The 16,319-nt window shown below is 44.3% G+C and overlaps 1 protein-coding gene across 9 annotated transcripts in view; it reads left to right on the top strand.

Moving 5' to 3' along the window:
* Prune2 (prune homolog 2 with BCH domain) overlaps nt 1–16,319 on the top strand; it is a 253,120-nt gene that overhangs the window by 221,302 nt on the left and 15,499 nt on the right. For 7 of the 9 annotated variants that reach the window (XM_087908054.1, XM_087908052.1, XM_087908053.1 and 4 more), the window contains exons 12-15: nt 2,790–2,963; nt 8,849–8,951; nt 9,512–9,643; nt 11,414–11,500. In XM_087908054.1, coding sequence (XP_087764180.1) covers nt 2,790–2,963; nt 8,849–8,951; nt 9,512–9,643; nt 11,414–11,500 — 496 coding nt within the window. The remainder of the gene's footprint in view (nt 1–2,789; nt 2,964–8,848; nt 8,952–9,511; nt 9,644–11,413; nt 11,501–16,319) is intronic. The other 2 variants (XM_087908047.1, XM_087908050.1) reach the window with 1 other exon arrangement.

Genomic DNA, 16,319 nt, shown 5'->3' with positions numbered 1-16,319 from the left:
TCTATAAATACGCTCTCCTAGTCTGAAGCTGCCTTCTTTTTCTCTTGGTGTAGTCTTTCATGGAGCATGTTGTCAACTTTAACATAGTCTAGTTTGTCAGTTACTTATTCCGTGAATTGAGGGCTATATCTAAAAAGTCACCAGTTGCAGACCCAGGCCTGGTGGCTCATACTTTCAGGCCCAGCAACTCAGGAGGCTGAAGTAGAAGGCATGCTTGTGCCCATGAGCTCTAGAGCAGCCCAGGTAGCGTGGCAAGCCCTAATAAAACAAACACATACATATATAAATACCATCTCTATGCCAAGGTCAGTTAGATTTTCTCTTACATCGTCCTCTAGGAGTTTTGTGACTTGCTCATTTTACTTCAGGTGTATGATCCAGTTTTAGCTAATATGTGAGCAGATGCAGGTTTGAGTCATTATGCATCATGTATACATATATGTGTGTGTGGACAGAAGCTTCTGTCCTGCCCAACCTGCAGCCGTTCAGTCCCAAAGAAACACACAGGGATTTATATTGATTATAAACTGCAGGCTTATTATTAACTAGTTCCTACAACTTAAATTAGCCCATAATTCTTATCTATATTCAGTCACATGGCTTGGTACCTTTTCTCAGTAAGGCATTCTCATGTTGCTTCCTTTGCATCTAGCTGGTGACTGACTCTCTGCCTTTCCTCTTCCCAGAATTCTCCTAGTCTGGTTGCCCCGTCTATACTTCCTGCCTGGCTACTGGCCAATCAGCATTCTATTAAACTAATACGAGTGACAAATCTTTACAGTATACAAGAGCATTATCCCACGGCATGTGTGGGAAATATGTATATTATGTATATGTATACCATGAATATATCATATGTACATGTATATATCATGTAAAATTAATGTTATGTAGTATATAACATTATAATATAAATACATTAATTTCACATGATGCATAACACCCCCTCACTATCACCCCACAGAGATTACCAGGGATAAACTAGAGTAGACTGGAGTACCAAATATACTGTAGCAACTTTGGCGAGTGTTGAGTTCACTGAACCTTAGATGCATGGTAAGTTCATGGAGGGTTTGGAGGGTGGTGAGTTTACTACTGTCAAGGGCACATGTGTACGTGAACATCAGAAGATATACTATGTCTGAGCCCAGAGTTCTTAGGTATCAGGGACAAGATGAGAAATATGGAGCCCAAGAGAGCTGCAATTAGTAGCTAAGTTTCCCAACCCAAGCAGAAAGAAAGAAGGAAGGAAGGACTGCCAGACAAATCAGTGGGTCTGCCCAGGTGACATGGTGCTTGATCAGAAGCCATGGTTGCTGCCTTCCATCCTTAACAAGCTGCTGAGTGCTGCTGGGACCCTAGTGGAACCAAAAATGAGCCAGGGTTGTGTGGGTGGTGTGACTGTTGCTATTGGCAAAGAAGGCCAGGTTGGCTTCCCAGCTGAACTATAGTTTCCGATTCTGAGTCCTGAGTAATTAGGTACTTGTGGGTGTTTAGTGACTGCCACATCTTCCAGCAGGATGCAGTGCTGTGTTGTGGTTCCTTAGAGACCATCTCTCATCTCAGGAGCTTGCTCAAGCTCTCCTGCCTTTACCCACTCACCTTCCCGGAGTTTGCATATTCTGAGGAGGTTTCTACGCTAACTGTGGGACATGTCAATGAGGTGAATATTAAAGGTGATTCAGACAGAGTTTCCTAGCCCCAGGAACTCACAATCTCTTCAGACTGGGAGCCACATTCAAGGCACATTGGTAGCTTAGGGTAGTTTGCAGAGGAGCAAGCATCGGCTGTATTTGTTGCTATCTTTGTAACCAGTTTCTGCATCGGTGTAATGTCCATTTTAACACCTACTGCTGTGCCAGTACCAGTGGGTGAGAGACACAGCCCTCTGTCCTTGTCACTGTGACACAGGAGGGACCAAGGCAAAGAACGGTGTCATTTAAGTGGTCCTTTCCCACAATGGAGAAATAAGAACAGCCTCATCTCGGAGTCACAAGGAAGGTAATAAATAATCTTTCCCTTCGGATTGCTTGGCGCTATGAAGCACACCCTTTGCTAAGGTTCATCAGTGCCTCTGCTAGAAATGGTGGACACTTGCAGCCTAGCCTTTTAGTGAACGTGGTTATTATTTTGGATGCATAAGAATAAACTTTGACCAAAGAATACTCAGTGGGGTTTTATGTTGTTATTGTTGCTTCGTGAACCCAAAAGTTTCAAAGCTATCAGGAAATTTCCAGTCTACAAAGTTGTTTGTTTCCCATGCAGTATATAATCTTTACTGTGGCATATTCTGGAGCAATGTGTGAGAAATATTACCGGCCTTCTGTACGAGCAAATGCCCTAGCTTCACAACAGTAAAAGGGGCTTCATCCCTGTTCGTAGAGTCTTACAACAGAGATCGAAGAGCTAGTGTCATTAAGTAAAGGCACTCAAATACTCCCAGCAACCAAGGGAGGTGGCTTCAGCAAGCTAAAGATGTCTCTCTGATTTATCACCCTACCAGAAGGAGCCATAGTGTTTAACCTGTCTGACCAAGGATGAGTTGGTACCAGAACTCTAACCTCGACTGTTCCTGCTTCAACATGTGCTTGGGAAAGGATTTGGTTCTTTCCTCAGTCTGCAAGGTAGATGTTGTATGGTCAGGCTGCTGTCCGGCTCTAAGAAACCATTCCTAGTGTGCAGCTCCAGCCGGTGACTCTGTGGGAGGAAGTGGCTTCCAATCCGCTCTCTAACCTGCTTCTCCTGTGGAGGTCTTGCTGCTTCAGCTCCTCTCTGTGCTTCCCTTTCAGAAGACGCCACAGGCAACAAAAGCTCTGGTCAGGAGTCGGAGTCTATTCCAGAGTACACAGCCGAAGAGGAGCGAGAAGACAACCGGCTGTGGAGGACGGTGGTGATTGGCGAGCAGGAACAGCGCATTGACATGAAGGTCATCGAACCCTACAGGAGAGTCATTTCTCATGGAGGTACTCAAGATCTGTGCGAGTCTGGGGGATGGGGAGAGCAAGCCAGGTTTTTCATCGGGAAGCAAATGTGGGGTTCCACTGAATACTTGGCACGTCGAGTATGGTCATTAGGAAGACCGCAGCCCTGAAGGGGGCATCCAGTCTACTTCAGAGGCTGTTTAGACTCAGTCCAGTAGTTATTTCAGTAAAATAAACAAAAATTTATTCTCCTACAAGCCACATTACATTTGGGATGGTCAAAAGATAGCCATGGTCAAAAACCTCTGTTTTAGCAAGGGACCCAGAAAAGGGAAAAGTGTGTTTACCTGGGAACTCCAGGCACATATGCAGCATTGATTAAATTGGAGACTCAGAAAAAAGGTCAGATGAACACAGGCATTGTGTTGAATGTTGTTGACTTCAGAAAACATCACTGGCTGTTTGATTTGACTGCTGCATGCATCCCTTTCCTGCGGTCTTGAGGCCTCTCTCCACCTAGCCACCCAAGAAAAGATGCAAGCTCGCAAGGCAGCTATTGCTGTTAATGCCTTCTCTGTTCTCATAAGAATCAGGAAATAAGTGTTGGCCGTTCATTAAGAGTTTGTTTCTCGGTGCTGGGGCTTGGAACCGGGGGCTTGCGCACGCTATGCAGAGTCTTTCCCACTGAACCGTACCCCCAGCCCTTCTTAATACTGCATCAGATCAATAGCATTTGCTTTCTGGTATGCACACAAGTATCTTAGTCACCCCTTCCTCTCCCAGTAGATCTCTCGCCTTCCTTTCTATGCCCTGCTCCCTCCCATGAGCCAGGACTACCCAAGGCAACTGATTGACAGAGAAAAAGAATATCCTTGGGAATCCCTTGACCATGACTTCTGTATTTCCTGCCTTACTGTGTAATCTGGAATGGCAGCATGGCCCTGTGACGGCTGCTGTGGGCAGCAGTAGGACCCCTGTGGGAGAACTTTCTCCCTTAGCCCTTTGAAATGAAGCTGAGCAAAGCTTGTGGAGGCTGACAGAGGACGAGCCCTCCTCCAGTGTTCATAGACGGCGTGTTTCATGGTGCCCCTCTAGTGGCTTTGGTTTGTTAGCTTTAGGGTAGTAAAAAGCAAACAAACAAACCTCATGAAAATTGACTATAAAAGTGGCCTGTGCTTTCTCTAAAATCCGTGGAAAATATAGAAAAGTCTGCCAGGGTAAATCAAGTCACGTGGTGATGATGTGTGCATGTTTGCCCTTAGCTCTTTGCCTTGGAGCAGGCCCATAGTTCTGCTGTGGCCAAGCTCCCTCTTGATACCTTAGTACGTTCACTTCTTGGTTTTTTTTCAAGTTCAGTCAAATCAAATGGTTCAGGTGACCTGGTGTCCAAGCCACTGGAATCAAACTGCGTGGTCACCAGGAGTACACTGGTGGGCAGGACTGTCTCTGCCTGCCACGGTCTCTTTAACATCCATCCGTGACCTCACGGGAACCTAGTTTGCTGAGCTCCATCCCTGCCACCTCCTTCCCTTGTCACTTGTTCCTCTCCACACAGTATGTTGTGTGCTTTTGGTTTCTGTCTGAGTGACTGTTCTTTCCCTGACTCTGCCTCAGTCTCCTTCAGCCACCCAACTGCATGAATACGCCCCTGGCTGCACCCTCGGCCCACTATTAAGAAGCCACCTCCTCCTACATGCTGGACAGCTTTTGAGCTCTAAGTAAAAATTGCTCAGATGTTACTTCTGAATTTAACAAAGCTTAGTCTTCCATATGAGACAGTCACTTCACTCCCCTGAACTCTGGTGCCCAAGCATCTCAGCTGCCAACCAAGCTTGTCAGCCTGGTGTCTGGTGAGCATGTCAGAACGGACAACACACTGTACATGAGTCTTGTTTCTGTGGTCCATACTGCTCTGAAGAAGTTTCCTGTCAGCACCAAACCTGGTGGGGTTCAGAGTGGGAAATTGCAAGGTGAGAACCATCAAATGCTTGAAGAACTGGGCCACAGTCAGATGCTGCCCAGAGGTCAGAGTTGTGTTTGTAATCCACTCTTCAGATTTGGTGACCTTAGCATAGACACCCTGTGCACACGTCAGAAGCTGAGTTCAGAGTCTCTGACCTTGGTACATCCCCTAACTGTCTCTTGCCTCAGTTACTCATCAGTTGCAAGGGGCAGGTTGCAATGATGCCAATGTTCACATCCCGTGGTCCCATGAGCAATAGTCTTTAAAAAAATTAAAAAGAAAGGAAAAAAAGAAAAAAGGCAAAAAGTATGATGGCTGGTTTTACCTAGCCAATGTCATGAGGTCAGGTGGAAGCCAGAACTGATAATTTTCAAACTTAAAACTGAGAATAAGCTCACCAGATACCCAAGAGCCATTGTACCGAAGGATGCTAACAAGGAGTCTCCTCTCTTGTTCTCTTTTTACTTCTCTTGTTTCACTCTAGGAGACTCAGGTAACCTTCCCCGCACTGTTGCTGGACAAAAGCGCCCGGAAAGAATGAGCAGAAGAGTTGCTGGCTGGTGTGTGTGTGTGAGCGCGCGTGTGCGTGTTCTGTTGTTGCACCTGTGGCACCTTTCCTTCTCTCTCCATTCCATTTGCTGGCCAGCAAACTGTGTCACATCTCTCTCATGCCTCTTGTGTCACCTCAGGTAAGGTCTGCCGTCTGTGTTCCCCGTGGTAGGATTGCTGACACGCCTCCCCGCCATGCATCCTACGCCCACCTCTTGTTTAGTGAGAACAAAGTCTGACCAATTAAATATTTAAACCAACCAAACTCCAAGCCAGGCTCTTGATCCCAGCTACTTGGGAGCCTGAGGCAGGGGGTTGTAAATTTAGGGTTTTCTTGGGCTTTAGAGTGATTCAAGGACACCCCGAGCAACTTATTGAGACCCTGACTCAAAACAAAATATAACAGTAAGACTGTAAATGTGGCTCAACAATAGAACACTGTCAAAGCCTGCATGGAATTGGCTGCAATCCCCAGTACAAACAGGCAGGCAAACCAAATTCATATGAACTGTGCTGTTACCAACAGGTAACTTTATCTGAAAAGCGGCATTATTTGGGGTAGAGATTGAGAGGTCAGTTGGTCCTCAAAAAAGCATCTGCGCAGAGGACAAAAAAGCAAAGTTTCTCACCCTAGTTACAGCTCTTGCCCAGTAAATTTTGTTTATTTTTTGTTTTATTGTTTTTGTTGTTGTTGTTGTTTGAGATAGGACCTACCTATGAGCTAGCTGCTCGCTCACCAGTGAGCTAGTTTCTGAGTGTATCCAAATCCTCACTGCAGAGATTTCGTTCACAATCTGGGGACACTTTCATATGGCGATCCTTTCCTTCTGTTGCCTTTCTTGTATCACCTTTCATCCTCTTCTTTCCTCTTCTTTCCTTTCCTTTCCTCTTCTTTCCTTTCCTTTCCTTTCCTTTCCTTTCCTTTCCTTTCCTTTCCTTTCCTTCCCTTTCCTTTCCTTTTGTTTTTGCACTCATCTCTTCCTGTAGCTCCTGTTGCTACCCAAAGTCCCAGAGCTGCTTTCATTTGTAAATTTCAACATCTGTTGTATAAAGCTAATCCCTCACTTAGACAGTGGTCCCTGTTTGCACCTTTGTTAGACTGCAGTGCACTCTGGCACTTTGAGCGTGCTAACACTTCTTAGGAATTCCACTTCTCCAGAAGCAGAAACTTAACTGAATTATCCGGAGCGCAATGATTCTGACTCCACAGCCGACAACTGCGTTCTGAGAGATGTGCTCTTGCTGGGTCTTTCACTAGAACTGTGGCGTTGACTCTCTTGTGTTGGACACTTGCATTGTCCTCTGCTGTCTGAATTGCATGTCTTCATGTCGGCTCGCTTCTACGTCTCTCGTAGATTTCCATTTACTTGGGAGTCCTCAGAAACAAGAACTCCTGACATAAAATGTCTGTCTTGAGATTTCCTTCCTGTTAACTTTCTAAAAGGAAGCCGGTGAATGACTACACAGTGGACGGCAACACTGGAGCAGTACGTCCAGCTGAGGGGATGCTGGCTCACAGATGTACTGCACCAAATGCAATAGTAACATAGGTCGCATTTTATGAGATACGCGGTGTTAAACACCCCAAATTAGTCACACTCACCATTGGATGTATTTCTAGCCCCATTCTCTCTGCTTTATTGGTGACAGAGTCATAATGGGTGTCTTTGGATGGGACAGCTTATTAAACTGCTCCTCAAGAGGGAGCCATCCAGATCTACCGCCAACATTTTCCTGCGGTGTCACTGCCAAAGCCACAGTCATAGCTCTGAAAGGAAAATGAAACACGCTGAATTCTGGGAGAATGAGATCAGGGTTAGGACCACTCTTGTCCTGCCCTGCTCAGAGCTCCAAGGGCATCACTGTAAAATGACTGTAAACCTGGAGCAATACGATGTAAAGGACGGGTGTGTAGATTGCGGGTGTTCAGTGGGCTGGTGAGGTGGCTCAGCTGCCTGCTGACATGTGTTTCGTGTCCAGAGCCCCTACGGTCAAAGGAGAGAACTGACTTCCATAAGTTGTCCCCTGGCCCCCATACAGTGTGCCAGGAAACATGTTTGTGCATACATCACACCCTCAAACACTAAATAAATTTATAAATTCATAAATAAATAAGAAAAATAAGTTTAAGCAGGGTCCCGTGGTGTGCGCCTGTACTCCAGCTACTCTGGAAGCTGAAGCGTAAGCATTGCAAGTGTAAAGGTCCACGTAAGCTTCAGAGTGAGTTCAAGGTGAGCTTGACCGTTTAGCAAGCGCTTGCATAAAACTGATTGCGGGCTCGAGAGGTAGCTCAGTAGTGGGTGACAGCATGCTTTAGACGCCAGGCTCAGTTCCTAATGTTATAAATGGGCCTATTTCAAACCGGTCAAGGCTGAGGGTACCTCAGTGCTAGAGAGCGAGTTTAGCATATCTGAGGCCCTGAGTTCAATCCCCAACACTTCCCAGTGGCAATCCGGGGCATCGTCTTCCTCTTTAAGTACCAGAGACATCTTTGTCGACCAGCGCCTGCCATCAGGTTCAGAGATGCGCTCTGAGGAGAAAGAATGCTTGTGGGGAAAAGATGGGGCGATGCTGAAGTTCAGTCAGTTATTTCAAAAGCTGGGGATGATGTCTTGAGATGTCTTTCTTTATACTCCCCGACTTTCAGAGTCTGAGTAGTGCATTGACTTGCCTTTCACAGATTCTATTTTTCTCAGATCCACCTGCAAACAGCACCTTCTGCCTCCCATCCCCCTCATCCAGAAATGATTCTCAAGTTTTCCCAAACGCACATATCTTCATAGGGCCCAAGAGAATTTAGATAGGCCCCTTTTTTCAGTTCACTGATTTCTCTAAGATGTGAGACTGGGAACTCTGTGCCGTCATTCTGGGCCTGATCAGAAGTTACCGTGTGTTCCTGAACTTCCTGTTATAGCCAGAGAATCCAGGATCACTACAGTCAAATGGCTAGGCCTGGAAATCAAAATAAAGGTGTCTTGCATGCCTCCTACTAGGTCCTGGTTATTGGAGTGTGCGGGTCTGGGACTGAATTGCAATTCACTGACTAAATTCTCAGAGTCAACTAAATCTTTAACTAAAAGAACCAATGCGGGTCTAATAAAACCTCTGTCTCAGACATCAGAATGAAATTTTATGTAAGTTAGGCTTTTGTAAATTAGTATTATTTAAGTTAGAGACTTATGGGCCAATGTGTTGTCCTATATGTGCAAGACCACATAAACATGTTAACCACTAAAAGACAAGTACATGTGTATAAATGTACAGAACATCCCTCAGCATGATCACTCGTTTCATGATATATCTCATTTATATGCACGCACACAGTGGTCAGGATGTCAAATTTCTCTTTATAGGATCGATATGACCTTGTTTGGGGATTTCATTCAGTTACACATATCTTTTTATTTGTCCCCAGGATACTATGGGGACGGTCTGAATGCCATCATTGTGTTTGCTGCCTGTTTTCTGCCAGACAGCAGCCGGGCGGATTACCACTATGTCATGGAAAACCTTTTCCTGTGAGTGGTGATTGGGTTGGCATCCGTGGGCGTGTGATGGCTGACAAAGGGTCTTTAGCTGCACAGGTATATGGCATAGCCCATCCTAAGCCTTCCGTAAGAAGCCAGGAGTATTTCCGTCAAGAAGCCTTGCTCTAGGGAACTCGTCTGTAGAACAATGGGAGAAGAAAATGAGTAGAGTCTCAACTCTAGTTAAAACTTTTCTAACGTTTCCTTTGGGCAAAGGATTGTTTTTGTTTCTGATAGCATGTTCTCAGTGACGGAAAACTGCCCTCACTGACACCTTTGCCCTCCTTTAATCGGAGTTGCCCTTAATGTTTGAGAACATTGCTGACATTTTTTATGTCACCTTTTAAAGCCCCGTGTTTTTCTAGGGTGGCTGCACACATACACATAAAAGGGCAATGCTGACGCATTGTTCTCAGGAGAAAGAGATAAAATGCACCCCTACCCTTCAATGTCATCCACCCTGTAATTTGAATGTCACTTAATTGTGGTGTCAATTGGGTGAAATCTTTCATGTGGGAACTGAAAATGTGTCTCTTCCTTTCTGTGATCAGATATGTAATAAGTACCTTAGAGCTGATGGTAGCTGAAGACTACATGATTGTGTACCTGAACGGTGCGACTCCCAGGCGGAAGATGCCAGGGCTAGGCTGGATGAAAAAATGTTACCAGATGATTGACAGACGGTACGTGGGCGCCTCCGTTTAATCACTGTTTCGACTCCTCACTGGCTCTCACATCTAATATTTTTCTACTCTATATAATACAGTCGTGTCTTAAAGAGAGCAGATTACTCACACATGAGGTGGTAAGTTGTAAAAGTATTAAGGAAAGTATCACATGATGCCTAAAACTAAGCAAAGCTAACCCTCCCTAGATTTTATAAACTGTTAACCCTGAATCTGGCAGGTCTAGTCCACTCTAGACTGCAGGTGTGCAACTTGAATGGACAAACCTAGGTACCTATGAGTCTTCAGTGGTGTCATGTGACCTAGCTACTGTTTTATGTGTTAGGGCAGCGGTTCTCATCCTGTGGGTTGTAACCATCAGAAAACACATCTTTCTGGCGATCTTAGGAACTGAGATGCTGCTCCTCTCTAAAATTAGTATTATGAAGTAGCAACAAAAATAACTGTGTCCGGGGGTCACCACAATATGAGGAACTGTATTGCTGGGAGTCACAGCACTAGGAAGGTTGGACCACTGCACTAAGGTTCTGACGGTTTACAAACCGTTGTATTCTTATTCAGTGTTTGCGTCAGTTCAAGGTGTCCGCTAAGCCAGCACTGCCTTTGTGTGCCCCTTCCTCAAAATCCTTATCTCTCTGCTCAAACTTTATTGTCATATATATGAAAATTAAAATAGTAAAACTAATAATTTATGGTATCTAGTATGTATTACACCCCCTTAGACGAGGCTTCTTTCATAGTGCCATGAGAGTGATTGTTACATTTAATTAAAATCTGTTTTATGATCCAACATAATAAAATAGCATTGTTAACACTGAAAAATGTGCCTGAAAACCAAGAATTATTAAAATGGTACATTTTCTTTATATATAAGAACAAAATAAGGCTTAGACCAAATAAATTGTCAAGGGATAGAGAATGTAGCTTGCTCGCCTAAGGCGCATGAAGCTCTGTGTTCTGTTACCTGCATACACATCTATAATCCCCGTATTCAGGGGGTAAAGGCAGGAAGACCAAGTTAGAAGTAATCCTTAGCTGTACAGTGAGTTTGAGGCCAGCCTGAGTTACACAAGGCCCTATCTCAAAAACAAAAGACAATAAGCAATGAATAGTCTAAGTTTTTATTGAAGACATATTCTTTTCAAGTTAACAGCGATAGGGCTAACAAAACTGGAAAACATCATTAAGCAATTCCAGTTATCCTAAGTATGTATACCGTAGAAGTCATGGGCCCTCACGTTTGCTTTTGTGCCTGTGGGGAAAGGAAGCTAAGGAGATAGTTCAGTGTATGAACTGCTTGCCAGGCAAGCACAAGGATCTGAGTTCAAGTTTGGTTTGGTGGTGCCACCTTGTAAGCCTAGTTCTGGGGAGGCGGGGACAAGCAGCCTCCTGGAGCTCACTGGCCAGTCAGCAGGGTCTGATCAGCAAGTCTGGGGGCTCAGTGAGAGGCTTGGTCTCAGTGGATAGCCCCTGGAGAATGACACTGGAGATCCGTGTTCTCTACAGGAGTTCATACATACTTACACATATACCCGTGTGAATAAACGGGTATACACACACACACACACACACACACACACACGGTGGGGGAGAGTGGGAGGCGGGAAATAAAAGGCATTTTAAAAATTAACCCTAAACATTCTCTACATCTACAAGAAATTGTAACTTTCCCGGGAACTTCATGGAGTCTCATTAGGAGATCTATTTTCTGTTTCCAACAGAAAGTAAGTTTATAGTACTACAGAATTGTTTCTTTTGTCAAAATAGGTTGCGCAAGAATTTGAAGTCATTCATCATTGTCCACCCGTCGTGGTTCATCAGAACGATCCTTGCGGTGACGCGACCTTTCATAAGGTATAACTGTGACAGTCACAAGATGACCGCGTGATGACGTCTTTTCAGAGTATGTGAACTTCCCTGTGATAAGGATTTGTAAGCTAGGAGAATCCAGGAAAACCTAACTGACTTCTGCCTTCCTGGAAAAATACTCATATAAATGGCCAGATGTGATGGCACATACCTGTAATCTCAGCGCTCAGGACGCCAAGGCAGGAGGATGACAAGTTTCAGGCCATCGGCACATCTGCAGGCCAGTAGAGAACACCAGATCTCACTACAGATGGTTGTGAGCCACCATGTGGTTGCTGGGAAATGAACTCAAGACCTCTGGATGAGTGGCCAGTGTTCTTAACCTCTGAGCCATTTCTCCAGCCCCGCAAATTCTTAAAACAACAACAAAAAAAGTGATAATTAAGTCATATAAGTATTTTCCTCAACCGTTGCCAAACATGGCCTCTACCTTGCTCCCTGTAAGTGTGGAATATGAAACCGTGAGAGTTCCATGCCACATGGAAGGAGGATTAGCCAGTACTTGTGAGGAGATAGGTTATTTTGTAAGAAACATTTGGGTGACATGAGACACTAAAGGCTAGGAAAGGCAAAAGCACAGGCCTTACGTGTGTCGTTTCTCCTGGGCAAGAACTGTGCAGGCAGCCAAACTGAGTGGCGATTCTGAGGAGCAGTCTGGGGAGTTATCTTGGGCTCTAGTGTCAGGATTCACTGTTTCTATCCAGAGACTCCTCAGCACGGGACGTAGGTGCTCTATGACTTTATGTTTGGGGCCACAAAGAAAACAAAATATGGTTTATAATACAGAAAACTTCAAATAGTTAAGTGACTAGAACAGTAATTATTTTCCAGAACCATTTATAAATAGAATAAAGTCTCACATGACCATAAAGATAGATAAATACATTTTCTTGACTCAAAATTATTAATGAATTTCTTAACCGGGTGTCAGTGGCACACGCCTTTAATCCCAGCACTCGGGAGACAGAGACAGGCGGATTTTTGTGAGTTCGAGGCCAGTCAGGTCTACAAGAGCTAGTTCCATGACAGGTTCCAAAGCTACAGAGAAACCCTATCTCGAAAAACAAAAACAAAAAGTTATTAATAAACTTCTCATTAAAACTACAATATTCTGGAGAAAATAAATATAAGATATGTATGTGTCTGCATGCATTGTGTATATATATAGACACTATATGAATATATGTGTGTGCATATATATGTATGTATATATATATAACAGATTTATATATATATATATATATATATAACAGATTTTTTTCCCTTCCAGATTTTTTAGAAGGAGTGGTATTTATAACAATGATTAGAATATTGAATATTATGATATTTATGATAGTCTCATTCCTGACTTCTAATAGTTGAGCAACAGGATTCTGCTGGCAAAAAATTAACTATTGACTAAAACATGAGGAATTTAGTGAACTGCGTTTATTTATTTATTTTTTATTTTGAGTGTTATGAACTATGATCTAGTGGCCTGGAGTAGGGCACCTGAATAAACAGGGCCCTGTTCTTTGGTTTTAAGTGACAGAAATTCAACTCTAGTTGCATCAAGGAAACACCAAATCAAAATATATCAAGTTTCTGAGGGACCTGTACTCAAACTAGTGGTCGGGTCTTATCTCTTTCTCCACCTTACACCCATTTCTTGGTGCTGCCTACATTCCCAAAGAGGCTGTCTGTAACCTGCCAAGGTAGCTCCAAGAGTATTCAGTCCTTAGATCTTTAGACCACGGGGCAAGAGAGAGCCTTATAAAACGCATGTGAATATTTTTGGTAGCCCAGTACTTTCAGTGTAGCTGAGTGGATGGAGCAGAGCCCTGAGGAGAGCTCTCATTATTTCTACAAGAGGACAGAGGCAGCATGAACATTCAGATCATACCATGTTCAGGAGGAGAGAGGAAAGCCCTTCTCTCGCCATGACTTGCTTTCAGGTGTCCCAGACTCTGCAGAGGCCATCTCTATGGGGAGAATCATGAAGGAGTTGAGTTTCGAACCCCAGCACCCAAGTAAAAATCAGGGTATGGCAGCACATGTGTGTAACTCCAGTGTTAGGAGACACAGACAGGAAGGGTTCCAGGGGAAGGGAAGGCGCACTCTGACCAGGCAGTCTAGCTAATCAGTGAGCTCCAGGTTCGGGTGGAGGAAGACACTGGTGTCAGCTTCACCCCTCTACAAATGCATACATGGCACATGCACTGTACACACTCAGACACAGACAGACAGAGAGCTAGTGAGCTAGCCAGACACACACACACACACACACACACACACACACTAAATGCTCAAAATATTTCTTAAGTGTAACTCCATGTTTTAGTTATATTTCTGTTGCTATGAGAAAACACCATGACCAAAGACGACTTAAGGAAAAGAGAATTTTACTTGGCCGGCATTTCTAGAGGGATGAGAGTCCATGGTGAGAGTCCAGCACAGAGGCACGGCAGTAACCAGCAGGCACAGCAACAGGAACGGGATGCTGAGAGTGCACATCTTGAACCACAAACGGGAAACAGAAAGAGCTAACTAAAAGTAACTAGGGGCTTTGAGTCTCAAAACCTGTCCGCAGTACCGTGCCTCCTCCCACAAGTCTCCACCACCCTAAACCTCCCCTGCCCCCAAAATGCTACCAACTGGAGACCAAGTGGTCAAATGCCCAAAACTATAGGAGACGTTTCTCATTCAAACCACACACTCTATATAAAGGATAAAACCTGGAGAGAGATGGACAGGACATAGGAACAAGTAGAAAGGTCACTGTTCCACAAGAGTGACCTCAGCCTATCCCATCTCTAGCGGACAGAGTACAACTCTGCATTGAGAATGTGGTTCCCTTGTTGACCATCTCATTGTGCAACCACGTGTGAGCCATTTCCTGCCAGACATTTCTGTTAAGGAAAGAAATTCCTGAAATTAGATATCAGTGTGTTCCAAATGGCTCTCTGAGTTGGAAAACAAAATGCTTCTTATTCAAACTTTTGCATATATTTAGCGTTTTGGCACTGCTGGTGACCGGTCAGGATGAAGGTGAGGAAAGAGTTAAGAGTAATGGAGGGAAATCAGAGAGACACAGATGCACACAGGAATTCTCTAAATGATGAGCTGTGACGAGGGTCCAAGGGTCACTGGGGATTCCTCCCTCTTTCCATCTCAGAAGGAGCTGCTACAAGCCACTGGCTGGAGCCAAGCCAGGAAAGATGGATGCTCGCTGAGTCTCATATTGATGCCCCAGTCCTCAGGACAAACCAGACACAGACAAATTACACAACTTGGGCTGGGTTACTCATTTGGGGACCATGTAAGAAACACAGAAGCAGCAGCAGGTGCTTGATTCTCAGAGTAAACAAAAGGCAATGAAAACACAACCAAAACCAAAGCCAATGGTTTGTTTTGTTTTGTTTTGAAAAGGGGGTGGGGTGGGGGGAGAGAGAGAGGCATGCTGTTAGATGGGCAGGTGGATGGGGAGGACATGTGAGGAGCTGGAGGAGGAGGACGCATGATAAAAGTACAGTGTATGGAAAAATTTTAATGAACATAAATGAAAATGAACAAAAAGTTACTAACTCAGATTATTCAAAACTCACATCCAGTGTGATCCACACGTGTCAGGGTAGGGCAGAACCATCTGGGGAGAGGTGCTTCTGTCTTCCCAGGAGGTACTCTGTCCAAGCGCAGCTCTCTGTGTCTTAAATCCTGGCACGGAAACCCCGAGAAGACTGGACATCTGCTAGTGATATAGCTCTGTATTTGTGGGAAAGGGTGTAATTCTTTCAGAAAGGTAAACATGACCACATAATACAGCCAGGCTCCTGCCCTGTTGTCGAGTCTCCATTTGAACTAAGGACCCCATATGCTATTCAGATGTTTCAGGCACTCTGCATTTCTCATTTTGCCCTCTGCATCTATGGGGCCCGCAGGAGCAGATTCAGCCAACCACTGATAGAAAACATTAAACAGGCGAAAATCTCTGAAAATACACACACTTTTTCTTTTGTTTTTTACTACTTTTCCCCCCTAAACTAGCAAACAGCTGCCTGCATGGTCTTGACATTGCATATAGGAGCTGAGGCATCTGGGGGTCGGCGGTGCATCCCGGAACCAATCCCCCATGGATGGTGAGGGAGAGCTGTCTGTAGAGCCTGAGAGCACGGAACTTACAGAAGTAGAGAGAAGACTGGTAACTTCAAGGGGCCAGTTTCATAAGATGTTCCAAGAGTACACAATACAGACAGAAAATAAGAAAGTTCAAGAAAGCTCTTATACATGAAGGCTACCATTGATAAAAAAAAACTGCTTTATATTTTCAAATTTCTAAGAAGGGTGCTTCTAAATGTTTTCACTACAAAACAAAACCAAGTGAGTATATGAAGTGGTATGTTTTACCTGGCACAGATTAGCTACTCCACAAAGCATTTGGTACTTCAAGCAACTGCTTTTATAAAAGAAATATTATTATCCTTCATCAATTAAAAAATAGTTATGGTGGTTCCTGCTGTTTCTACTATTTCTAATTGACGTGTGTGTGTGTGTGTGTGTGTGTGTGTATACATATATTTATATAACAATAATAAAGAAGAGACCTTGACTTTGGGGTAGGGAGGGAAGAATTAAAAGTGGAGAGGGGGAGACAGGCATGATAGAGATGCAGGACTCATGTATGAACTTCTCAAAAAAATAAAACATATTAAAAATGGTACTAAAGCAGTTTCTGGTCCATCATCATGGCTGAGACCATGTTGTCCTTTCTGCTCAGCAAGCTTGCTGAGTCCAGCTTGAGCATCTCAAGATTTCAGGATGTGGCTAT

The sequence above is a fragment of the Myodes glareolus genome, chromosome 7 (genome assembly GCF_982192425.1).
Source record: "Myodes glareolus chromosome 7, mMyoGla1.1, whole genome shotgun sequence".
NCBI classification, from domain to species: Eukaryota; Metazoa; Chordata; class Mammalia; order Rodentia; family Cricetidae; genus Myodes; species Myodes glareolus.
The sequence above is the reverse complement of the archived record's forward strand: the minus strand, read 5'-3'. Positions and strand labels throughout refer to the sequence as shown.